This window comes from Falco naumanni, chromosome 4 (genome assembly GCF_017639655.2).
Source record: "Falco naumanni isolate bFalNau1 chromosome 4, bFalNau1.pat, whole genome shotgun sequence".
Classification (NCBI taxonomy): Eukaryota; Metazoa; Chordata; class Aves; order Falconiformes; family Falconidae; genus Falco; species Falco naumanni.
The window spans coordinates 65,424,888-65,451,193 of NC_054057.1; the positions used below are offsets into that span (position 1 = coordinate 65,424,888).

General features: G+C 42.6%; 1 protein-coding gene across 8 annotated transcripts in view; it reads right to left on the reverse strand.

The window, feature by feature from the left end:
* DOT1L (DOT1 like histone lysine methyltransferase) overlaps nt 1-26,306 on the reverse strand; it is a 76,477-nt gene that overhangs the window by 36,886 nt on the left and 13,285 nt on the right. For 7 of the 8 annotated variants that reach the window (XM_040591843.1, XM_040591841.1, XM_040591845.1 and 4 more), the window contains exons 2-8: nt 22,362-22,405; nt 19,813-19,887; nt 17,470-17,533; nt 15,668-15,896; nt 12,201-12,295; nt 9,366-9,428; nt 1,285-1,340 (exon numbers count right to left, since the gene is read on the reverse strand). In XM_040591843.1, coding sequence (XP_040447777.1) covers nt 1,285-1,340; nt 9,366-9,428; nt 12,201-12,295; nt 15,668-15,896; nt 17,470-17,533; nt 19,813-19,887; nt 22,362-22,405 — 626 coding nt within the window. Of the gene's footprint in view, nt 1-1,284; nt 1,341-9,365; nt 9,429-12,200; nt 12,296-15,667; nt 15,897-16,200; nt 16,321-17,469; nt 17,534-19,812; nt 19,888-22,361; nt 22,406-26,306 lie in introns of those variants that run through there. The other variant, XM_040591842.1, reaches the window with a different exon arrangement.

Here is a 26,306-nt window from a genome sequence, read left to right on the forward strand (position 1 = left end):
ACCGCATGCCGCACAGCTTGCTCACACGGCAGCGCTCAACCACGTAGGACCGTGCCGTGGTACAAACGCACCCTTCCCTTCAGAGCTTCCATGCTCAAGGGAAGGGGGGCACTTCAACTTACTCCCTAAGACTGGATGGCTCCAGTGCAAATTCATCAGACAATCTGCAGCCTCATTAGACAGAGCAGACGCTGAACAGTTGGCACACTCGGAACAAACACAAACACCTAACAGTTGCGAGCAAAAAGCTCCTGGTTTTTGGATTTCTGTATCAGAGAGCAAGGTGGCTGTAGATCTGTAGGCATGCAGTTAGCTGCATACCACACAAAATAAATATCTACCAGCATTTCTGCACGCATTTAGATGAACCTCAGCTAAAAATAATATATATATATATATAAAAAAAAAAAGTTGTTCCAGGAAAGGCTGCACAGACAGCAGAGGAGCCTGCATTTGGAATAGCAAGCAACAAAGCTAAGCCCCACCACGCTGCAAGGTGGGACAAGTCTGTCCACAAATTAAACGGCGCCTCCAGAAGTTTTAACTGAGGTACATAATAATACAAAAATCATCAGCCTGGCAGATGCCTTCTTGATGGAGTACTCTTAAAACAGTGTCTTGGAAACAATTCATAAATTGCCATAACGCTGAAGACTTTCAGAGAGCCCTCTTTGGCAACTGCCTCCCATTCCCCAACAAGGTCATAAAAACAAAGACTTTTTCTTCCGTCCATAAGGCTGAAAGACTGCAAAGCCTTTAAAAATACAGAACAATATCCTATTGCTTTTCAGAAATTTACTCCCTTTTTGCTACCATCAGAAAGGAGTCTAACCCTCTGTACAGATCTTCACAGAAATAAATCTTCAAGACAATCAGCTTAAATTAATTCCCAATTTAAGTTGGAACAGACTCACTTGGGTCTTTTGCTTTTTTTTTTAAATGGAAAGTGAGCCTAGCTGTGTGTACCAATAGCCAAGATAACTATGTTTTGCTAGAATCACTGACACGAACTACGAGGATATGCAAAACAGAGGTTTATACTGCTCTGTATAACCAGAATTTATCTTGGATACACCCCTGTATGGAATATCATGGGACGTGCATTTAAACCCATTCCTCTAGTCAGAAAACAGGATCTAAAGAGGCCAGTATAAAAGTTGGCAGATCGACTTTTGGTATTTGCTATGGAAATTCTATATAAAAAGCTGGCCAGCCTCCCAATTTCCATTATACAAACTCCCAAACATCCAGTTCATAAAGCAGCATTCAATTGCTGTACTGTACCTTGTGTTTGCAATTCTCTCTCTCCATTCTTCTGAGAGGAAGTCACCTCTTTCCAGCTTAAAAAAAGACAAAGAACACAAAAAAAACCACACACACACACACAGGTTAACATTGTTCCTTGCTGCTCCGCATCCCTTTTCCCCTGGCCAAGGCCAAGCATGCCGCACCAGCCCAGGGATGCTGCTGCGAGTAAGGCCAAGCGAATTCCTTTGGGAACACCAAGGGGACCAAGCGCCCAGCTGCTCCTCGGCTCCCCACGGTGCCTCCCTCGCTGCTCCCACCCGCAGCTGCTCTCCTGCCCCAGGGGCAGTGGGGAAGGGTCTCCAGCTTTCACCACTGCCCTCTGAAGACTGTGCTCCACAGAGGAGCCAGCAATGCCGTGCAGCACCCCGACCAGCAGCGATCAGCAAACCCCCCTCGAGCCCCCGCTGACTGCCCTGCTTCGGGGGGAACCGGAGCAAGGACACTCAGCACAGGGTCATAACTCAGACTCTTGTTGCACCAGACAGGCATGCATTTGATTTTTAAATATAAAACTGGAATGCTCCTAACACTTTCAAGTAACATAAAGGGCTTATTTGAAAATAATTCGTTATGACTTCAGTGACTTATAAAGTACCTTTCTGATGAAACCACAGCCAGTCCCAGCTACACAACTAACACCCAGCAATGTTTTCTCAGTTGTGCTTTTGAAATGAGAGGGGAATCTACAGGCCATGCTGTTTCACTGTGCCACAAGTAAGGCAGAAGAAGAGTTGGGGGAGGACGATAAGAGGAAGCAAGAAAAAAAAATAATATGCAGCTGTATAATTAATGATGACGAAGCACTTTGAACAAGCAAGAAAGATGATGGCTTATATCAGAACCTCAGGAACATCAAAGCAACGACAGTGACTGCTTAGTATCCTTTTTCTGCATATACTCCATCGCATGGAAAGAAGCGAGCGTTACACATGCCAGCACTTATTCTCATTTAGTGACAACTCAAACAGAAGTGCCGGCACTGCAATGCAGACACACTCAAGCTACTCTCAAGCCTCGCTAGCTGAGCCAGGATCCCTGTCTCCGTGAAGCACCAGAGCCTGGTGTTTTCCACTGCAGCTTTCTCCTCTCAGCAGAGCAGCCCGGAGCCACAGAAGGGCTGACAGAGGCAAACCTGTCTGAGCCGCCGGGAAGGACAAAGCCACAGCTGCCAGCAGGACTGGGTTCGCTTCTCGGGAGGAAAGGAATTGGGGAAAAGAAGTCCAAATGCCCTGCTGCTACACACAAGACGGGTGGGAAAAGTGAACATTTGAGGGTTCTCGGGCAAGAGATCAAGAACTTGGCAAAGATTCTGAAGTGTTAGAAACTAAACGTGCTGAAAACAGCAGGTTAGAATAACTGAAGTTAAGTCAGAATTCTCTGTTCTGCCAAACAGCTAGGCTGAAATAAGATTTTAAAGCAGAATTACTACCTGTATTCTCACACCTACTGGGAAGGGATGCACGTTTTGATATCCCCATTAGAGTAAAAACAAACTGGATGTTGGAGCGTGAACTCAAGAGAGTTCCAACCTAACAACATACTAGTAGGTATTTTCAAAACCTAAAGCAGAAACTCAATGAGACATCAGAATAGTTCTAAGGAGTACTGACTTCCTCTCACCTCATATATGGAAACAATTTTTTTTGAGTTCTGTTTGCCCTATTTGTAAAATGGAGACCATTTCTAGATTATTTTTAATACATAATTTTGTCTCAAAGTCTTATCTGTTCTTTAAATAGTTTCACGTTGAGTAACCAAGACACAGGAGAAGAAAACCCACATGCAAGGCAACTATATTTATTTTACAACAACTTTTGCAAGTTAGCTTCTATATTGCAGTCCTCCACACCACATGGTTTAATGTCCACACAAGGTTTTCATACACTAACGGGAGAAAGAAAAACATTTGAAAAATAAGGAAGCATGATTATAAAGCCACGGTCTAACAAGAGAACAAAGAACCAGTGTAACATGAAACTATTTTCAAATACTAAGCTTCATATAAAGGTCTTGAAATCTAACCTAAATGGCTGTTCTACTTTATTTGGATCCAGTTACACTATATGTTTGTCCTGCCCATGTGGTCAGGAAGAGCGCAGTTAAATCCAAAATCTCCATGCTTTAAACTAATACAACCCATGGAGGCTGAACACCTTTTCCCCCCTCGCCTCCCCATCTACTTTGGCAAGATCTAGCCATGTTACATTCAAACGAACCACAGCCCTGTTTAAGCCCATCTATTTTTGTACCGTAATGCTACCCTAGCTCATACTTAGCCAATAGTTGAGGGGAAAATCTCACCAGGAAAAATACTGGAGTATAGAAATAACCAGATGGTCAACTGTGGCTGGGAGAAAATTGGGGGTTTTTTTCCTCTCTGGAAGCAAGACAGTGACTCCTGGAACAGTGGTCTGCTACATGCAAAACAAAGTACAAGAGGTATTTAATTGACTGCTCCTGACACCCAGTTTCTTTGCCTACTCTACGTGGGGAGCAGTAATCAATAAATGATGGCCTGAATGGAGGAAAGCAGAGCCTTCCCCATCAACTGACAACTGGAATCCAACAAAATCCCCCCCCAAAATCCCAGGCAACTCTGTGGTTTACAGTAATTTCGAGAGCAAAACAAGAACTGGTAAGGAAACTCCAGCTCGCTCACTCCTGGCCAAGGGCTGCAGTAGCTAAACCAGAAGAAACTGGTCCATTATGGCCACACAGGGAGAAGGTGGCACACCCATGCAAAGCAGCGGTGACAGCAATGGGGATGCACTCAATCTCTTCCCACCAGTGTCCCCACCCCCATCCCGGTCCTCCTCTCCCTTCGAAACTTAATCTCCTTAGTGAATAATGAATGGAAGGGACCATCTGTAATGCAGATATTTTCATCTGATTAGACAATGCAGGAGCCCTGCTTTATCTAAAAGGATAATTAGCTCAGTGAAATCCGCTTCAGAGAGCTGCCAGCCTGCATTGTTTCTAAATTTAGAAGCCAAAACAGTTTTTTTTTATTCAGGTTTTTCAAACAGATAAATTTGCTCTACGGAGACTGCAGAAATAACGCTCAACGGCATCTGATTCCTCTAACTCTTCCTGTAAGTCGAAGCAAACCAGCAGGTCACCGCCCAGGGGGAAGCAACAAGAGGTACAACTCCAGCAGCGTGCATTTGTCACGTAGCAGAGCAACAGTTGATGAAGGTCAAGCCCCTCCAGCGCGGTGGAGGGCTCCATTCTCGCCCCAGCGCCGGGCTGGGAGTCTCTCTGGTAACGCTCTGTTTGACCGGCTACACTAAGCCATAAATTCACACGCAGAATATGCCTCATTCCAGCAGCCTCCATGCAAACACTTGGCTCACAAAAACCAGTCATTTCTGCCTGGAAAAGTACACATGGTTATTTTTAGGTTCCTGTTCTTTTCAAAAATAACTAGAGGCATGAATCCAAACCTCCAAAATGTGGCATCATTTCAAAGCCACAGGGGACATTTGGAGGGCTTTTCAAATACCAAAACATCAAGCTCCTGCTGAAATAGGGCATTCGAAATTATCTGGGACAAACAGATAGCCTGCCCTCTCCTCAGCAGCAGGGCAATGTTCAGCAATGGAAGTTTTTAAATACCGGTGATGTCAGTTATCCCCACAAACCAGCAGCTGGTATCAGGCAACAAGAGACAACAAAACTCCTACACAAATCCCTCTGCTTTTGCTCAGAACTGAGATTTCCAGGAAAACAGGCCAGAGGGGGCACCCCAAATTCAATCAGAGGCAAGCCTGTGAGCTTACAGACACCAGGCTCCCCCTGATTAATGCACAACAAAAATCACCGCTAATCCACGGAGCTGAACCACAAGAGCATCCTCAGCAATTAGAAGCTACTGGGGTTTCCTCCGAGCAGACAGCACACGTGCCGCCGATGTCCATCCAGCCAAAATCCCAGCCTTTAGCAACACTGACCTGTGTTCTCCTGCCCTTATTTTGAAGACCTGTAGATGATTTCCACCTACCACTAAAACAAGCTTCTGTGGAACAGGGGGAGGTATTCTGTTATGACAACCCTGAGTAAGCAAAACCAAACCAAATCCTGGCCTTGTGCAAAAGCCCAACATGCAACTGCAGCTACCTCCAGCTCCGCTTGCTGAGACCTACTCTAACCTACGACTAGAAGAACACCTTCCCCTAGCAGGAGCGTACAAGAGGTGGAAGGCACTGAGAACACACTGAAAACTTTCTTCAAGGGTACCCCGGGAAGAACACCAAAGCACTTTCCGCTACATGGCAATGGCAGCACTGTGCCCTAGATACCTGGAGATGGCTCCCATTTTGGAGGCCACATGAGGATATTTACAGTTAGAAACCATGAAAACCCATCTGTCTCTTAATTGCAATATCACTTTTTAATTCGATGGCTGCACATGTGCAGAAAATCCCCAAGAAAGACTCTCTAATTATCTCGGCCTAATGACCTTCGAAAAGTCTCCTGTTTCCTTCAGACAACAGTTTTCTTGAAAAGAATGGGGTAAGGCTAATCTTGGAAACTCCTCAGTTCCATGGGAAGAGAAAAAAAGAAGATAAAAGGAGTTGAAACAAAGTGAGATGTGTTGGAAGTGGGACATTCTAGCTCAACAAGCTGAAGCAGCTGATGATGATAAAAAAAGCCCTAGCAGTATAATGCATTCCCTCTGGATGCAGAAGAGAAGACCTGCAAAGAACATGATTATCCCTAACTGGTCAGGAATTAGACATCAACCACCATACAACCATAGCACAGGGATGTAAATATTGATGTCAAGTTGAAATATTATCAGTTGAATATAAGAACTAAGAAAGATTCTTATCAGAAAGTGTTACTCTTTTGGGTTTGGGGGAATTTTTTTTCCAATTAGACTCATGAGATTGAACAGCTCATTTAAAATGAAACTCTGTTCATTTAACAGGATTATGAGATACGATTACCTACAACAGCTGGAGATCAGGAGACTTACAAGCCAACCTATGGTGAGCAACCTTTCTCCCACTCCTCTCATGCCCCAAAATGATCTTCCCACTCTGCAGCTGCAGCAACGACCCATTCTGCAGCTGTAGCTCTGCAGAAGCCTCAGGCACCCAACGTGCCTCAGGACTCCGTGTCACTAGCTACTGGAGAAGTTTAATATGCAATTATCATCTGCAGGTGACTACACAATGATGTTTTTGTTTTACTGAAAAAATGTGCATATATGTGACTGCATATTTTGTATGGAAACATTTCTCAAAAGAGACTTTTTTTTCTATGATTGTGGACAAAATCAAATGGAAATACACCTGGATGATCAGGGTTTGTTTTAAATGTTGTCTCAGAACCTTGCTCAGCAGAATTCATGTGTCCAGAGCTGGTAAGGGCAATCAACTGCTGCCTCACCAAAACAGTGCTAGCTACAAGACAAGACTTCACCGGCAGATCACTTTTCAGTGAGAAATCAAAAACCCGTTTCTGTTGGAAACCTATAATTGTACTAGGCTCTTGGCTGTTAAAAAACACACACACCACCCACAACCCTGCAGGCTCAACTCCAGGATTTATTGCTGCCTTATGTACCACAATTTTTACTTTTACAGCAAGGCAGCTGTTATGTGCATGAAGTCAAAACCACCGTCCACATTATTCAGACAAAGCTGCAGGTGTGATCCGAGACTTGTCCCCACTGAACTTCTGCCAAGCTTCCCTCCTCCAACACTTTATTCTTCTCAAAATATTTATTTTTCATCTGACTGCCTAAAACATTAGAGTGGAATCCACAAGTTAAGCTCTGCTGATGACAGACCATTTGGATTTGTGCTTATTTGACTTCAACATTTGGAATTTTGGGATCCCACTAAGCATTCTGCAGGGACAAAGTTGTTTTCCAGACAGATAAAGATCCCAGGTTTTTAATTCCATGCCTTCCAGTGTCTTCTAGCTGTATTATGAGACATGTTTGCTCTGTTTAACAATAGTCACCTTAGAAGATGCTAAGGAGTTACTAAAGAAAAATATACTGTTTGGCAAAAGCCTAGGATGTTTGATGAATCAATAAATTCTAAATAAAATCTGCCCTGTGTTTCTGCATGTGAAAGACCAAAATCTATCATCAAGCATCACTACCACAAGGTGATAGGAAACTTTCCTTAAGACAAGAAGTGCTGCAAGTGTTCAGCTCTTCTCAGAAAAGCAGACTGTATGTTCAAGAGAAATGTTACTCTAAACACTTTTCAGAAAACAGTTTCAAAAGCCAAAGAACCCAGGAAAAAATAAGTAGCTTTGTTTCAGTATAGTACCAGACTCTGTCACTTGGAATGCACAATATGGAAATGCTCGCTGCCTACGGCAATCAATATGCTTTCAATATTTTAGTCCAAGTTCCTATCCTATTCTTTAAATTACACAGCTCGCAAGCAGAGTATCTTCAGTAACAATTCCTTTCATGTAATGCCAGCTGGGTGACACAATGGAAAAATGCCATATGGCCACTTCATGAAAAGTAAAGCATTCACAGTGTTTCCACAGCAGGAAAGAGTTAGCAGCCTGATATCAATCCTCCTACAAACTAGTCCCACAGCAGGCCCAGCATCCCTCTGAAGAAAATCACGCTATACAGTAAAGGCATTTCAGGAAGAAAGTGCAGAGGCAGGTGGCACTATCACCTTATCCCGCCTGCTTCCCAAAGGGATGGTTGTAGCAACCTTCCTTACAAGATAAGCCCTCTAAAGAGCACTGGGGATCTCAGCAGACACAGAAAATTGGGAAACAATGCCTGGCCATCTACGACCTGCCATTTGATCCCACACTGCTGGAATGCTGAAAGCCATGTGGTGCAAACCATTCCAGTAACACAGCGATAATGGCTCTGTACAAAAGGAAAATGAAGAAGTAGTTCCTCAACTACTTGCTGGCACTTCAACCGCGGTACACGTTGCTAGCTGTGACTTCTGAGCAGGAAAGTGTCACCCAGCTTCTCTGGGCAATTAAGGAAGAACCTTGATCCATCCAGCCTCTTCCCTGACCATAGGAAGGTGGTAGCAGAAGCATAAAAGCATGTATTTTCAAAACTCCCAGTGGGTTCCTATTGTACTATGACTACGTACATTTCCTCATTAGAAAGTGATGAACTGGGGAGCAGATTTTCTTAATGACATTTAAGAGGGGGGAGAAAAGGAAAAGGGGAAGGAATGACAAGGCAGTGCACGACTCTGCACATGCTTCACGCTACCATTACAGTGGAAAATATCCACAATGATTAAGTAACATTTGGAGGAAGGGGAAAGCTATTTCACCATGTGTCCCTAGCCGCAAGCAGAGAGATCCTCTGTAAGGACCCATTTATTCCTCCTGCTCTGCCTCCACCCTCACAGCACCTAACTCCAATCCTTTCCAAATCAGAACTAACCACCCCCCATCCTCCCTGAGCCCACAACCCACCCCTCGCACCTCCAACTACAAGCCATCTATCCTGTTAATTGGTCCTGGAGTTTTCTGCTGTAATCTCACAGTGCTGGTATTCATCCAGAACTTCAGCCCCACGCTCCCGTGTTGAAACCCCTGCCATCCCATCCTTGAAACCCCTGCCATCCCATCCCCTCCCACCCCCTGTCCCAGGAGAGCACACCTTCACCTGCCTGTAGAATCAAAGCTTCAGCTTTTGTTTCTAGCAGGAGATTTCAGAAACCCAGGAAGGAGCTGCCATTTTCAATAGTCTACACAGCAGAACCTCCACACCAGGTGGGACGGGGGGGATATTTAATACAAACATACAAAATTTAAGACACATGGCAGCCCCAGTTAAAATTAGAACATTTTAGAAGAATAAATCTTCCAAGAGCTTCTGAAAAGACCTGAAAGTGCTCCCAGTAATGCCATATCACATCAAGCAAGTCAGAGACAAGCCTGGGAGGATGTCTTTGAGAACACCATCCTCAGGATCAAGATAAAAGCCAGGAAGCAGATATGACTCATACTGCTGCTTGGCTGGTGAAAGGCTGAGGAGGACTTTGCAAATTCTGTACATCAGCATGGACCATAAAGTTTTTCAGCTGAATTTCACTCACTGTGTATTCTGCATGTTTTTTCCCATACCATTTCATCCACTTTCTGAACTCTCTGTCCATCGTCTAGAAAAGGGAGGAAAAACAAAACCACCGATTAGGATTTCTCGTGTTACCAGTTACACCACAGTAAAAGGAGATGCAGCTCTGTTTGTGGATCCCCAAGACTTTTGTTTGGTAGGTCTGGCATTTTTTGCCATTAACACTCAAAGGATAGGCAGACAGACAACTACTGTATGTAGTTTAGTTTCCTTTAAAAAATAAAAACAACTTTGCTTCGTCAGGGCCAAGTCAAAGCTGGCATCTTATTCTCCCCCCACTTTTCATCAAAGTTACATGTTATAAGCAAGGCAATCTGAGCTGACGCTGCTCAGCACTAAAAATGGTGCAACCTTAAGTAGCTACTGTGTTGTGGTACATAATCCCACAGCAAGTAGGAGGCACTGAATGCAGCCCAGTCTAAGCCCAGATAGCAAAGGAACAAACAGGATAAAGACAGGTCTGCCAGGGTGAACGAGAAAGCAGAAAGCAACATGCAAGGCACTGCAACAGCGAATGGAAGGAGCATCACAGCTACTGGAGCAACCAGGGAGAATGGGTCAAAGCACATCTAAACAGCCTGGGGCTGTGGAGGAGGGAAGGCTGTTGCTACCCAACCAGGTCGCTGGCACTAGTTTTCCATTGCCCAAATACAGGAGAAAGGAACCAAACCCCCCATACATCCAGATAGCTTCGTGCCTTACAAATATGCACCTCCAGAGTCACAAAATCTTGTCCCCATCTGTATAAACTGACCATGTTTAGCACAGGTCATCAGAGTGGTAGTGAGGGTCCAGCTACACCTATTCAATACATTTGAAAATGAAACTCAAGTGTCCTGGAAGGCCAGAAAAAAACCCAAACAAAACAAAAACAAAAACTCCTGAGCTTTAGGACTTGACTCCACCTATGGGAGGGCCCAAATTTGGAGGTAGCAGGCAGAGGAGATAATGAGAGCAGCATAGCAGGAATTCTGGCTTCACTGACAGCTTGGAGATGGTGAACACCTCCATCAGTTGGTCAATAAAACAGTGTGTGTTGACAGATGTGTTTTTAAATTCTTTATGTTTCTAAAGCACTCCAGAACTCAGTAGGATAACTCACAAAAATCTTCACTATTTTCATACACTGTGTGAACTTACATTTTAATATTTTTTTAAGACAACTTCACTAAAAATCCATAACGTTCTTCCTCCTCAGCTGAGGCTTTTCAAAGTCATCTGCATTAATTATCATAGTAACCAGAGATGTGTTGCCACAGCCAATCTTAACTAGAAACTTAATCCAATCCCTTCCACAAATGTTTGTCAGAGATGGGGAGGAAAACTGGTCCACTACACACAGCACAAGGCAGATTAGCTGTGCACAGGCAGCTTCACATGTTCTGACACTGCAGCAGCTGCTGAGTTGTTAAATCTGACAGGACATTGTCTGTAACCAGAAGAATAACACAGTATATTTTGTTTGTCCAGTTATGTCCACAGTTATGTTTGTCCACTTATGAAATACTGGTGTACTTCTGAAACTGAAGGTACCCCATGTACTCTTAATACTCAATTTGTGGGTAACTTTTTTTTTTTTTTGCTAACCATTTTCACTAAAACCTTGTGTTTGCACAATGACATAGAGGGGTATTAGTGAAAGTGAGAATTTAACTTTCCCTCTTAAACACCGATCTTTAAGTTTACTAGTAAACACAGACAAGAGTCCAGACCTTGCAAGTGACTCCCTAACGAGACCAGAATGCTCACGCAGAGGGACTGCAAAGAGTGCTCCAGTTGGAAATTTCCACTGGGTCATGGCAGGAAAAACAAAATAGGATTTTTAGATCCTTGTCTGATTCTCTTTGCCACTGTGTTTACGCATTTTTGCCCACACCACTGAAAAGGAGGATCAAGGATTTTTTTCTTCCCCTCCCTTCATAAGGTATAATTTTCTAGCCTGTACAAACTGAGTCAGCTTGTTTTAGCAATATGGAGGGTAAGTTTCTGTTCAGACTACTGAAGAAAGTAAACTTCTTATGGTAAGGCATGACTAACCTCTATTGTTTGCTTGCAGCTCAATTGCCTTCCAGGTTTGTCTTGGAACTGATTATCTTTGTGTCTCCCCATTGGCACAGCATTAGAAGTGCAGAGAAAACTGTCTGTCTGACTAAACATTACGGGTTTCTTACAATAAGACTTCATTTAGGTGCCTGCTAAGCACTTATTAACCAGATACAGGCTAATTGACGAGGCCCGTGTTGGGTAACAGTTTAATAACTAAGCTGAACTTCAACTCTAGAACATTAAAAAGGGGCATCACTACCATAAGCAGAAACACAGCCTTTAAAATCTTTAAGAAGGTTTGTTTGGTGAATTCATTCCTAGACTTGCTGAACGCTGTGGTCTCTGGAAGCCCTGTATCGGAGCCATTTCAGACACCGAACGATCGCAGGTGTCCAGGAGAAGCTTACACTGCTTCCCTTTGAGCAGCTCCTATGCCATTATGCTAAAACAGCGTTACATCTCCTAGTCCTGACACCACTTCAGAACCATGCCAATGCTCCTTCTGTGCGCCCTGCGAGCACTGCTAGCAAACGTCCAGCCAGACTCCTTTCCCCAAGCATGCCCTGCTCTAGGTCTCACTGACCTGAGAAGCAAAATCAGCGAGGGCTGAAACTCTACTTTTTTTCCTGTACAGCACTTCACAGGAATCCTGAACCACTTAGTGAGCCTTCAAATAAGGCATATGCACACAACGTCAAAAAAAAAAAAAAAAAAAAAACAAAACCAAACACACACCACCAAAATACCTCACCTCAGCATATTTGGCTGGAATATCAGCTTTCTCCACACCGTAGTGATGTTTGCAGTTTGTGGCTGCAGCCACTTGAAGCACCACCTGACCCACACCTGCAGGGAAAAAAAAAGAAAAGAAAAAAACCAAAACCAAACTAACAAACCTGAGGACAAGTTTCAGTAGAAAACCACTGCAAAGGGAGATAAGAGCTTTCAGAGCAAAGGGCAGCAGGAAAAAAAAAAAATAATAATCAGGTAATCCGTGGAACTAGAGTTCAGGGTACAATGTCACCCCACAGCTGCGTCTGACAGTTCCCGTACGAACCTGCCTGTCTCTCAGCTGAAAAGCAGATTCAAGGCAACGTGCATTACTGAAGTCCCACTTCCCGACCAGATGTGCAATACCAAGAACCTGTTTTTCAGTAAAAAGGGTTTACATCCCAACTAGAAAGTAAGCAGCACAATTTCACTTTTCTTACAGCACATTATTTCTAGCATTGTGGCTCTGAGGTTTACATTTTTCAATACACCACGCTCTTTTTATGACAAGAGCATACAACTACAACATTTACCACAATGTTTGTATTGAAAATTATTAATGGCTACTTTATTAAATCCTACAGGCTCATTTTCACAAATTCACACAGGTTTCAGAATAGCTGCGTTATAATTTTTTTTAAATTGTATAAGCATTCCTGCAAACCTACAGGTTTTACATTGTAAATCACTATCTAATTAAGTAAATGAACAGTTAAGACAACCCCTACCACATCCCAAAATAAATACTTGTTGGTCACACACCTACGCCATTAATTTAAAGACTGGTTATAGTCTAGCAATATTTATACTGGTTTTCACCATGAAATGCAGCACAAAGTCTGAGAAGATGTAAAGCTTATTCATATACGAGCTACTTTAGAATACTATGTTAGAAAATATTATAGGGTTCAACACTCAAAATTTCAGGAGCAACCACTACGCTGGCAAGACTGAGTCTTACTTCAAAATGCATGATTCCCATCACTCCAAACTCTACCTGCATAGATGCTACCAACAGTAACCAGCTACTTTTTTTCTTACACCTCGCCTGAACACATTCCCTGTGCCCCCACCCCAGCTTATGCTAAAATGACAAAAAACCACTCATTAGATTTCTCTCTGTAGGGGCAACCCGCATTTTACCCACCCTAGAGCAGTACCATTCCACATTTGTTAAAGCAGTTAATTAAGATTTTCTTCAAACATCCGATATTCATCCACGGGAGGCTGATACATCGCTTTTTGTCTCTGACAAACACAAAATGGGTTCTTGTCTCACCCATGCACTTCATCACTCTGCAGATGACCACATGGGAAACAAGAGTGGATCTAAGAGGAGAGCCCATTTCAGAAACGGAAAACATACTGCTGTTTTCCGTGCCGCTGGCTGCCAGCAGCCAGCGGCACTGGTAATTGCAGGGGTGGAACTCCTGCATTTAAACCCTTACCACTATCATGTTGTCAGGCACAATGAGAACTCTAGTGCTGACGGGGGTTTTTTGGTTGCTTTTTGGTCTTTTCGCCAACTCGCATTTTGCACACGTATGCATATTTCATACGCGTGCAGGTAAGGATGTACAAATTTACGCAGGGGGAGAACCTGGACAACCAAAGATGTGAGGCAGAACTGTTCTGCTGTTTCTTATTTCTGAAGAGCAAGGAGGACAAAGACTAAAGGGACAATGAAGAACACACTGCATCGTCAGATAGCATACGATACAGCATAAGAAGTTGTTAATCTTGTCTGTCTTTGCCCTTTCTCTTTGCAAGAACTTAACTGCACTGTAATTGCAGTTTGCCTAACGATGATGCATACCTCTACAAATTCCTCCTGCAATGAGCCACATATTCATCCCTGGCATCTCACACAAACTAACAAGAAGAGCCCCAGCACCCCGGTGGGGGGTTCAGCCCTGCTGTCAGCCTCTGCCAGATGCACATTGTTATTGGAAAGGCATCACATTTACCGATAGAACTAATATGCTAAGACAGCGTTTTCATTTATACTGCATGCAATACCGCATTGATTACAATTTACAAAAATTGAATGAAGTACAAAAAAGAATTAAGTACAAACTCAACAACTAACTCCTGGTTTTGTTTCAGTGCTCCAAACACTAGAAGCCAAAGGCTTCTGAATTTAAACCGTTCCTTTCATACAGGCTTTTCAGACTGAATTTTTATACCGCTGGTCAATCTCCAAGATTAAAGTGGAGAAGTTAGCAATAAAAACCTGATTTTATTTCTGACGATAGCAGGTAAAGTGTCTAATATTTGAGCTTGTTACATGATTAGCAGCCCTACAGGACTTCAGATATGATCTTTCTCAACCTTCCTGAACAAACAATTGCAAGCATCTACGGCAATTTTTTTCTTCCAGATGGAAAATAGTTTGTCAGATCTGATGCCTTTCCAAATGTCTCATCTGAACATAAGTCACTGAAACAGGAAATTTCAGACATAGGTCCCACCGAGGGAGGCAGGGGGGTTAAAAAAAATAATAATAATTCCCTGACTGAAGATGTATTAAGTTTTGTGGGGGATGGCAGTCCTGCTGTATTTAAATTCAGAATGTATTTCGGGTTTACCAACTGAATGTATTTTGAAATATTGTTTTCTCAGAAGTCCTGTATCATACAAGCAACAAAACCAAAACATACTTCATTTAAAACTTTACAACCATCCAGTAAAAGGGAAAATTCTTATTACTTCTTTCCTGCTCTGTACCAGATTTTAGCAACAAAAAGAACATCATCTTCTTAGTATATCTCTTCCACATGTGTTTGAGTCGTCTCTGGTTTCTTTACGAACTAGAAACATATATTTCCTTTTAAAATTCTAACCTGTTCACGAGATCAGTTGTAGGCTGTAAGCTAGATGTTGTGGGGTCTCACAAGGCAGCTGTTAAAGCTAACGACAGTCTTTTTTGACACACAGAAGAGTATGTCAGAGGGAAAAAACTGCTTAATTTTCAGATTCCCCACCGAGTGCTTCACGCTGGCATGGGAAGGGTCAAGAAACCTCATTTTAACATATGAAGGACATAAACTGAATCCACTGAAAACAGATGAATCCTTAGAAATGGAACTGCTATTGTTACCTTTCAAGCAACGTTTTTAATAGTTTCTTCTTTACAAACGTATCCACCAACAGCAACAGAAACCAAGTTTTCTGTCACACGGGTTTATTGTATTTGTCCACCAACATTTCACTAACACCACAGGGAAGAACATCTAGAATGTCCGTTTGGGCCTATTTAATCTTGTCATAAAAAGCAAGGGCATCATTGGGGATTATCTAGGAAAGGTGCTTATCCTGGAACAATCCTTCGCCCCAGTTCACTTTCCAAATATGAATTTCAGTTTGTTTGTTTGTTTCTTTAAAGAAAGGGAAAAACAGCAAGCAAAAAGGGAAAAACAAAACCCACTTCAGTTACTGGTCACTTACCACTGCCCAAGTCAACAAACAAATCATCCTCTGTCATTTTAATTTCATCTATCATTTGGGCCACTAAGTCAAAGGAAGTTTCTCCGTAAACCTCTGGGGAAAAGGGCTCATAGTTGTTGAGTTTCTCTGGATCAGTCACCGAGTGGTTGTAGACTTGCTGCAGGATGTGCCGGAGGAGCCCGTTGGAGGGACGAGTGTTCAGTTTCATCGGCTGCGTGGTTCCCTTCCACTAAAGGTAAAGAGCAGGAAGAAGGTATGAACCCACGGTGAGGACAGGGAAACGTCACCAAACCCAGGCTGCACTGGCGTAACGTAGAAATGAGAGAAATGCCCTCCCATCCCCTCTCTCGCAAGCTGGTCTGCAGGTGCTCTGCAAAGATAAAAACAGTGAACACCACTAAAGAAATCACACAACACCCTACCCTTTTTCCCACCTCAACGAATAGGTAATTGCAAATGTGTCTGCTGGAAATAAGCGGTAAAGGGGAAATTAAAGAGATGTAAAAATGAATAGGCAATGTAAAGCTTAATACCGAATAGAGCTGGAGTAGCTGTAAAAAATTTTTCACTCATTTTTTGTTTACTGATCGCCACTGAACTGATGTGGACTGTACAGTCAAGAGCAGTTTCATTTTCTTTCAGGAACCGTAGGATGGGAGGGATCATATGTACTCAAACAGGGAGTGGCAGGAAAGAGATGAAAATCAAGTTTCCTTTCTTCATCAGAAAAACCCTGTCCTAAACATAAAAGTTGTTAAGTTTTAAAAATGCCCATCTCTCCCTTTGATAAAAACAAACAAAAAACCAACAATTCCACAATCCCTCCCGAACACTTCTCTGTTTGAGATTCAGATGGCAAGAAGAAAATGAAATCAATCACATTTGCCATTTCAGACAGCAACTGCAAATGCTGAATAGCTTCAAATTCTTAGCTATTAACCAACATACACACCAGGACACCCGAATCCAAACAAGCACAAGTTTTAGGGAGTTGTAAACACACAAAGAGAAGGGAAGCCTGGCAAAAAAAAGTATTGTTGTTTTAACACTGCACACTTGAAATACTTCCCACAAGCACAGCAGAGAAAAAAATCCAGCTATACCTTCAACATTAAACCAAACAGTAACATTAATTCATTGTTCATGTTTTGTTTCCTCTAGCTCAACCTTTTATAAGGGGTAAGAAAACCAAAAAAGCTTGTTAAATTCGTCTGAAAAGACATTACATTCTAGTTTTGCCAGAGTGATCCTGCAGAACAGAGTGGCTGAAGCGAGCGGCAAGCAAGGAAATTCCTAAGCCATGGATCACTTCCACAATACACGGGAGAGTTCATATGGATTATTTAAGTACCCATAAGCCATAGATTTCCCCATGCAAAAGTAAATCTATATGATAAATCCCCATGAAACATCTACATGCTTTCCCCTAAAGGTAACTCAGCTATTTCAAAGTGCCAAAATAATGGTGCCAGAAGTGCACACTAAAGAGTAATAGCTTACAAATCTGCAGTTAGGGGGGGGAAAACACATAATTTTTCTTTTCTCCCTACAAGAATGTCCCTCCCCCAATACTAACTCCTTGACTGCCTGGGTGTGATCAAGGAAATAAGGTTTAATATCAGACTTAAATCCCCCAAAGAATGGAAGTGCTAAATGCTGATGGTACAACTAGACTAACAGCAGGCTAACTTGACTAACCTACCATCCAGCACTAAGTCAGTCACCGCTTTCGGGATATTGTCTGTTACACGTGAATTCGAACCAGCTAAATGTGACGGTGGGTAACAAAGGTAAATACATACCAACTGATGAATGCTATCAATGGCTCGGTTGTACTTGTCACAAAGCCTCTGCATGCTTTCAAAGCTACGCGGGGAGAAAGAACGCAGGGTCAGTTAAATTCAGAGAGCTCAAACGCAGGTTTGCAGGTACAACCTTGTGCTTTTTTTGTCATCATACATACTGTAAGTAGGTGGCCAGTTCGGGGCTGTTTCTTGCAGAACATGTGGTTATATACACAGCCTTAGGACTCTGTAACAGTTCCCTTTAAAAAAAAACTCCCCAGTAGACCAGGAGTACATGTCAAATAGTATTACTTTCTTTAATTAATGGAAAAAGAGCTGAACTCGAAGTATGACTTATTACAAAGTTTTGTATTCTCATAGTCTATTATTTCTTTTCCATATTCTCAGCTGCACAGAAATTTAAAACATCTGTAACTTTTTCTCCTTTGTCCCCTCATCCCTCCATGATCATTGGTCCTGAGACAAGTAGATACTTTTCTAGAAATTAACCCTGGAACTGAAAATGCAGACAGGCCCAGGACACAATCTAAAATTTCACCCATCAGAAAAGCACACTGATTGCTTTATGGGCTGGGCTGGGATTACAGTCAATTCAGGCAGCTGCCGTAGTGACAGAAGCTGAGAGGATTAAATAAATTCATCTCAGGCCAGGGAAGAAAAGATATTACTAGGAATATCATCCGTTACATAATCAGACCCACAAAGCAGCAGCAAAAAAACCCCAGTAAGGAGCTACAGGAGTAAGATAATTAAATCATGGCCATTCCCAAATCCAGAAGCGGGGGGGGGGGGGGGGGGGGGGGGGGGGGGGGGGGGCGCGCTGGGGGACATCAGAAGAAAGTGGCTCTTCAGTCTCTTGTGATCTTCGTTACCGCTGTGCTGGCTAGGACACCTCAGAGGAGTACTGCTGACTTCCACTTCAAGCTTTCATGTGCCCATGCTCATGTCCACATTAAGACAAAGCAAGAGGCTGAAATGGGTTTCTGTCTGCACAGCCCGTGCACTACTATAATCTGCTGCTTTTCATTCACATCCATGTCTCAGTCTATTTGCCACAAGTAATTTTTCCGACAATGTTTTTCACGGGAAGCAAAAAGAGTAAAATCATTACCAAAATTACAGATTTATTACTTCCTTGAGAGGTTGCAGAAAGGTAAGTGGGGTGTGACTTTTGGGAACAGATGGGTTTCTCTTTTTATTTGGTGTTGCTGCTGACCACACTGATGCTCCCCAGGTAAATGTGCCCAGGGAGAGTGCCAGAACTACGAAAGTTACAGCATTACAGTCGCTGGAAGTAATCCACAAATCCAAATTAATGGATTTGATGACAAGGGATGCTCAACCCTGACTTCTCCTTTTGAATCTGTCAGGGGGAAAAGAGGAACCAACACATCTTGCAATGGAACAATTAAAATTAAGACAGGAGGAAGAAATACCTTAAGCAGATCATAATAAAGCAGATCATGATTGAGCAGATCTGGTGCTCAGGACAATAGCCTGTGATTAATTACAGCAATGTAGTTGCATCTGTAACCTCCTTCTGAAAGTTTTGTCATGCTGTGGACTTGAACCAATTCAGTCTTTCCCATGAAAGCAACCAAAGAGTTTTTTGTAAACTGCAGCTTGAGGGTCATCTCTTTTTCCAGTCTCAGTATAGCCAAGTCAATGCACATCCACCGACCTCTCCACAGATACACCGCAGGTTGGAATCTGCCTCTCCCAGCCTCAAGGTGAATGCCACGTACTATACGTTCATTTTAAGCTATTCATGGAATAGATATGCACATGTAACCACAAGCATCTTAAAATGACTTCTAACTGCTCAGAAGACCAGGATGAATAGCTTGCCTTTTAATTTAGCCCCTCACCCAAACAGCATCCCACTTGCACCGAATCCTAACCAGAGGAGGGATGGGGCAGGTTAACCTCCTACAGGCACGGCAGGCGGAGGACATGGCACTGGCAGACAGCTTTGGCATGCCACTTTCTAAACAGGAATTCTTAGCTACTACAAAACCAGAAACCTCAGTGTCATTCAGATTCCTAACACTGGACACAGTCCAACAGCGCAGATACCGATCATTGTTTCAGAATGAGTAATACCAACGTACAGCAGAGCTCAACTTTCTGCTGTGTGGAGTTTCCAATTATGTCCTTAATCCAACAGCCTTTGCCAATATTGCTGTTACACATTTCCTACCAAAATAACTCCACAGAGTCTGAAGCCAGTTCTAAAAGAAAACTTCAGTTCATGGTGTCTAAGAATAACCAGTTACAAACTAATTCACTATAAACTGTGCTGGCCTGTCCTCCTGGTGGGAAAAAAAATGTTCCTCTCACCTTTTTGTATCGTAGTCAATTAAAACGTAGTTTTCCATAGCAAGCTTGAGATCTGGAATTTCTTCACAGACCCATCTGGAACAAGAAAAGAAATAAAAACGCCTTCAATTAAGTATAGTAAGGTAGCCTGTCTCAATTCTAGACTGGCATAGCTATATGTTAAGACAGAATACTGCAGCAGACCTGAAAGATCACAGTATTGTTAGGAGTAAGGCAGACACCACAAAATGCTAATTGGAAAGCTGCAATAGCTCACATTTGTATTGAATAAACAGCAAGGTGCCCGTAGACATTGGCAGTAGTATAAAGCTCTTGAAATGGCACAACTTCAAAACAAGGTGATAAATGTATTCAATGCATCTAACAATACTCAAAGCCATGGCTGATGCTAATCTAACATAAAATGTAATGCAGAAGTGCAATATTTCAAAAGAATGCTGGTACCGCAACAAGGTTTGACAAAGCTGAACGTGGATAAGACACTTCCTACATCACCCCAAAACAATGCCACCAACCACTCACCCCAAGGATATTCTCCTCTGCGTAGTGCTCTAAACTGCTGTTACACTTTACATGACCCAAGCCAAACCAGATTTTCAAAAGTTATTTTGATAAAAGATTCCTTTTACATACTGAGTTAACAAAGCCCTGTATGTTCTTGCCACTAGAACTGGAAAGCGCGCACCCACTTGCCACACGTCTGATGATGACATCTCACAGAAGAGATCTTTGCTCTTGGAACATTGGAAGATTATTTCCTTTCAAAGACAGCTTAAAAGCCACATAAGCTTTGCACACACTTTCCTCCAAAAGCATTAAAATGGGAAAGCACTATCACCAGAGCTCAGAGCATGTCATAGGATGAATTCCAATATTAACAGCACAGTTTCTTCTTCGTGCACCTTGATGTGTGCTTCAATGTTAAAATTGTGGGGGGAAAAAAAAGAATAATAATGACTATAGAGATCCAGCAAGTCTGGTTCCTTTTGTGAGATTCACACTTACCAAATAAATATACAGGCAAGTAAAAAAGGACAGAACTTCTACATCTAAGGCTGACTCTTCTGACTAATATCTCCTGTCTCCCTAAAAAGGTTAGGGCTCTGATCTAAAAAATTTTTTCTCTTAAATTTCAGGAATGGGCAGTCAAAAGCTGTCTATCACTGGCTTGAAGAGATAAATACTTCTTTGCATTCTTTTACCCACCACTTCCATAACCACATTGCGGTTACTTTGCACAAGGCAGGCACAAAAGCCTTCTAACACACTGCATTCACTGCAATCTTGCTTAAAACGTGGTTGTGAAATATTACTTGGGGCTCAACTACTTTCTAACCCAGTTTCCCCTTGCCTTCAGCTAGCACAGCACAGAAAGCCCTAGCACCAATGACTCCGGCAATCACTTCCAGCACCACATCTGTTTAAATCCCTTTAGAAAGGGTCTTCTCAATAATCACACTGACTAACGATGCCACAAGCTCCCAAGGCACCAGATCTTAATAACAGCAGTACAAGTGAACTGGAAGTAGTGATGGCAAACCACCCTGTGTCAAGGTTTTGTAGTTAGACACTTCTTCAGAAGAAAAATTCTCAGCTCTAGCCCCATTACACATTCTCTCGACCACAGACCACGGGAAAATACTATGATTTCATGTACATAAAAGTGATACTATTAACACCACCACGCAAGCACTTAGCTGTCACGCTCATGCTGGGAGCAGACGAGGCTCACTGCCTTTTCCAAGGCTGTATGTGACTGACCAAAGCACAGGTGGTTCTGCAGGCAAAACATCACTCTCTGAACCTCGCCTGTATCTGCACCACCCAGCCTTTACAACCCGCTGCAGATACAGCCCTCAGACAAGGGAAGCCCATACGGTAAGGATCTAAAACAGTTAACAAGAACAGCTTTTAAACAATCTAATGTGGATAACACATTAACGTCCCTCAGGTGTTTGAGGAATTTGTGTTAGCATTTAATAAAAGTTGTTCTGCAGCAAGACACCTCCTAAGCCTGCTGAAATAACGGCCAGCCATGTCATAACCACTGCCTGTGCTGGGAAGTGCTCAGGCTTCCTACTCTCCGTACCTGTCTTTCACCTTTATCCTCCCATTTTCCCCACATTGGTCAGAATTAAGAGGAACGCCAATAGGGACATCGCTCCCAAATAATGCAAATGCTAGCAATGCTGCAACATGACAACAGGGGGAAAGGGAGAGGGTGGGGAAGAGGATATGCAAGATCAGAACTTTATACATCATGCCAATGATATTTACTAAACCTTGCTTTTTTAAAGATCTAATACAGGCTGCCATAAGCACTGAAACTGAGTTTCACTACTTATTTTTAATTCTGTTCAAAAGGGAATAGACTATGGCAAGTTAAAACAAAGTCTGTTTGACAGGGAGATTTGCATTGCAGCAGTATCAATTCAGCTCAAAAATAATTTAGAGCTGCTGAATTATAATTGTAACTTCTGCGCTCCTTTGCAGCTTGTCTCAAGACATCTCAAGACACAGGTCTAGCCATGTCTGCGTTGAACACTTACCGAATTGTCTCAATAATTTCATGAGCAGCATCATGGTGTTTGTCCTGAAATAAAAAGAAAAGAAGAGATGTTTTCAGAGAGACATCAGGTCTGTTTGTCAGAAGATTTCAGGAATCACCATCTTTTTAAGAATATAGGTGGCAAGCATACCAGGAAAGGAGTCTTTGACTGCCACTCAGGCCATTAAACCCATCAAAATGAGCCCTCAAAGAAAAAAATAAGGCTTAAGGAAATACATTTTTCAAGTTGCTATGAACTAGCAGAAGATTTACATGAAGGAACTGTCATTCTAGTTATTTCTTTGTCATTTCCTGAAGTCAGGAATTGTGTAGCTGATACCCTTGAGGATTATTGGTATGCAGTAGGTACTCAACTGCAAGTTCCACAATGAACAGCTGATTTCATCCACCTAGCATCTGGTCCAGGCTCACAGCTCCATATGGGCAGCAAGATCCTAGCCCAGTGAATAGCTTTCTAAAATAAAGCATCAAATAAACAGTAGGAGTGGGTATCAGCGTAAAAGAAAAAAAACTCACAGCGCACAGGGAAAAAAAAAAAAAAAAAAAAAGAGAGATAGCCTCAATATGCCGACCTCTTCATGAACTGAAAAATAAAACACACATACACAAAACACATTAAAACTTGTGCATTGCACGTACACACTAGACTGTAAGGCACAGATGTTTGTTGACTTTAATTTGGGAGTTTTCTCAGGAGCAACAGAAGCAGTACTGAGTTTAGCAAGCCATTCCAAATTCATGCTAATAAAGCCCCTGGAGCTGCATGTATATGCACTATGCTACAAAAAATTCTGTTTTAGGGAAATTACAGGAGTTCCTATCTATATTGTTGTATCCATCCTGCGAAGCCTTTGTTACCAGAGTCCATCTCCACAAAGCTGAGGTTATATTTAGACATTTGTTTCTTGAAGTGGCTTTGACCTTTTAATTGGGAGTCTAGTATCTAAGGATCTTCCAGAGTTAAAAGTGTAAAGGCTCACTCACTCCCAAATAATTTCCCTTGTCTTCTGCTGCAGAAATGTCACTTCTATAGAGTTACCAGAGGGAAATTCTATAGCAAAGGGTAGGGACAGGCAACAGAAAGCAGAGATTGGAGGCAGGGGAAGGAAGGGAACGCAAGAAGAGAAACACTAATGGACAGATGACAGAAAACAGCTGGGATTATTTCTTCAAGACATGAAAGGACATAATATTAAAGTCAAACAGAAGCCTTTTCTATCAGTATCACAGCTTTTGTATTTGCATGAGGAAACAGATTTCCCCATGTACGACCAGTTTATACACATAGGATAAGCCAATCTTGTAGAAGTTCTCATTTCAAGAAAACTGCACACAGCCCTTCAGATACCTGGATAAAAGTCTCATGACAGAGTGGTAGAGAGGCAAACATTTCTGAAGTCTGTTACATTAAGAGTATGAAGCAACACTTCCTATTTTACTAGGAAAAGCTTTTGTTTTCAGAATGCAAAAAGTTAACCCCAGAGCTAGGAATCACACGAGAGACTAATCAAAGAAAAACAAAACATGCCAGCTGACAGTATCATAAAGGGAAAACAGCCAACAAAAGTAGTCAGGACATTTGGGATCAAATACATGGTGTCCTAGAAGCTGACCATTACCTTGGTCATGTTTCATAACAACATGCCGATGCTCCACAATCGCCCCGAACACGGCGAGCCACGCGGAACAGATTTGGGGCTGGGCTGCCTCCAGTCCTTGGGAGGTCATGCTGGGCCGGGACTGGGACAGCCCCAGTCCAACAGAAACCAACAGCACCCATAACCAGTCACCCCATTTAAGTTCAGAGATGTCAGGTAAGTCATTCTGTTGACAAACCTTCGCCTAGAAAACAGGGAAGCAACTGAACTGAAAACTGTTCCTGACTCTCCGTGCCCATATAGAACAAGCACACAGGAGGAGGACTTTTCTTTCTTTTCATTTCTTATCTGCAAAGTATAAAAACAACGCAAGACAGTCAGCTCATCCATAAACATCCCCTATAAATTTTCATGTTTCACTACGCGCAGAATTATCACAGCAGAAACCCCCTGGGCTGATCTAGCTCTCCCAGTAAACTGTGTTCCTGTATAGTAAGAATATGCTTTATCAACATAAGCACATTATACCGGAAAAGTGAATTCATGCTTATTCTAGCATAACCGTTTTCTCTGAAGAAGTTATTTTCTTCATTGATGGTTTTAGACAGTTTCAGTGGTCGCAGAATACATGGAGAAACCCCTTGTCCTATAGGTGTTCATGAACCTCCCCATGAATTACCAAAATTGCTTAATTAACAGATTCCTTTGTCTTGGATTAAAAACTGAAAAATAAATTAAAAAAAAAAAAAACCACAACACAATGCACATCTACAACTACAGATCACCCAATTTAAGTGAGTGGTTTTACTAACACAACCTCATGTGGGAGCTCCAGCCAGATGGGGCCTTTCCTGAGTTTAGTTTGTGTCATTATCTAGAAATAATGAAGTTGAAAACAGTTCCGTATTTACTGCCGCTAAACTTCTAGCATTGGAACGCTTCCCAAGTTTACTATACTCTATAACCAACGTGTATGTTATAGACGTATGGTCCAAGCAGACAAGCTCCCAAGATCTCATGCAAGTCTTGCAAACAAGATCAGGGATGATCACCTAACATTTCTTCAAAGCAGGGACAGCCATGGAAAACGGCGGAGGGAAGCGGGGGGGGGCAGAGCTAAAGGGCATCCAAAGCAGTTTCTCCTTCTTCAAAGAAACTTTCAGTCCCATTTCAGCATTACAGTTGTAAGGTTCATTAAGAATAGACATTAAACAGTACCAGCCATCACATCTGTATTCGTGCAACTGTTTCCAACAGTGATAAGTAAGGGAGTCTTCAGCAACTCAAAAGGCAGGCTGAACAGAAACCTCACCAAACCCACCGATCCCACTCCAACCAGCACCACCTCTGCCCATCACCCTTTCCAGCAGAGGCACTGGTTTTGGCCAGGTGCACAAATGAGCTCGGTGCAGCAGCTTGAACCCAAACTCTTTCTACAGCCCCAGCGGCTGAACACTGAAACCAAGGAGGGACCGGCAGCAGCTCCCGCTGGCTCTGCTGCAACCACCGCAGCCGGACAAACCTCACACCCACCTCGGCCACCAGGCAAAACACGCTCAAGGATGGCCTGAAGCTTCTCCAACACAGCCATGGCTTGGGCTGGGGGGTGGGTTTTGGTGGTTTGGTTTGTTTTTATTTTACTTTGTTCAGGCTGCAGTGACCCATAACCAACACCAGCATGCCAGCTACACCTCTCGTGCAGACGCGTTGTACGAGCACGTCATGTTTGACTTTGGCAGAGAGTCATCTGTGAGAGCACAGCTTTATGTGCATCTGCATCCGTCCTCGCAGTGCTTTGTCAGTAAAATATCTTGGTAAAGAGCCTCCTACAGACAGACTTGGCTATCAACTCTGAAATACACTGTGCAGAAGCCTTTTGGACGAGTCTCAAGAAGCATATCTGTTCTGTTTGCAGTCACGAGATGATACCACCGTACCCTCTGTCACGAAGAGAAGTTCCATTCATCCTCTGACTCTATCCAAGCTGTTCTCCCTCTGTCCTCCCCTACACGCTGATGGGAAGCATACTACGTGCTGCTCATTGGCCTGGCTGTACTTCTGCAATGTTCTTTGTATTTATGTAGTTTGAGAGGCCCTTGGAATCTTGAGCCACATAAATGGAAGCTATTTCATGAGACAAGACCTTATCTCTTTATTGTGGTCTACGCACTAAGTATTTAAAGTAAAAAGTTGCAGCCTATAGTAATTATTGGGAATGCCCAAAGCTATTCATAACAAGTTTATAATAAAGAAAAAAACTAAACACACATTAAAAGTTAGTTATTGCAGTCAATTCTCTCCAGCTGAACTTTACAGTAAAGACTTCT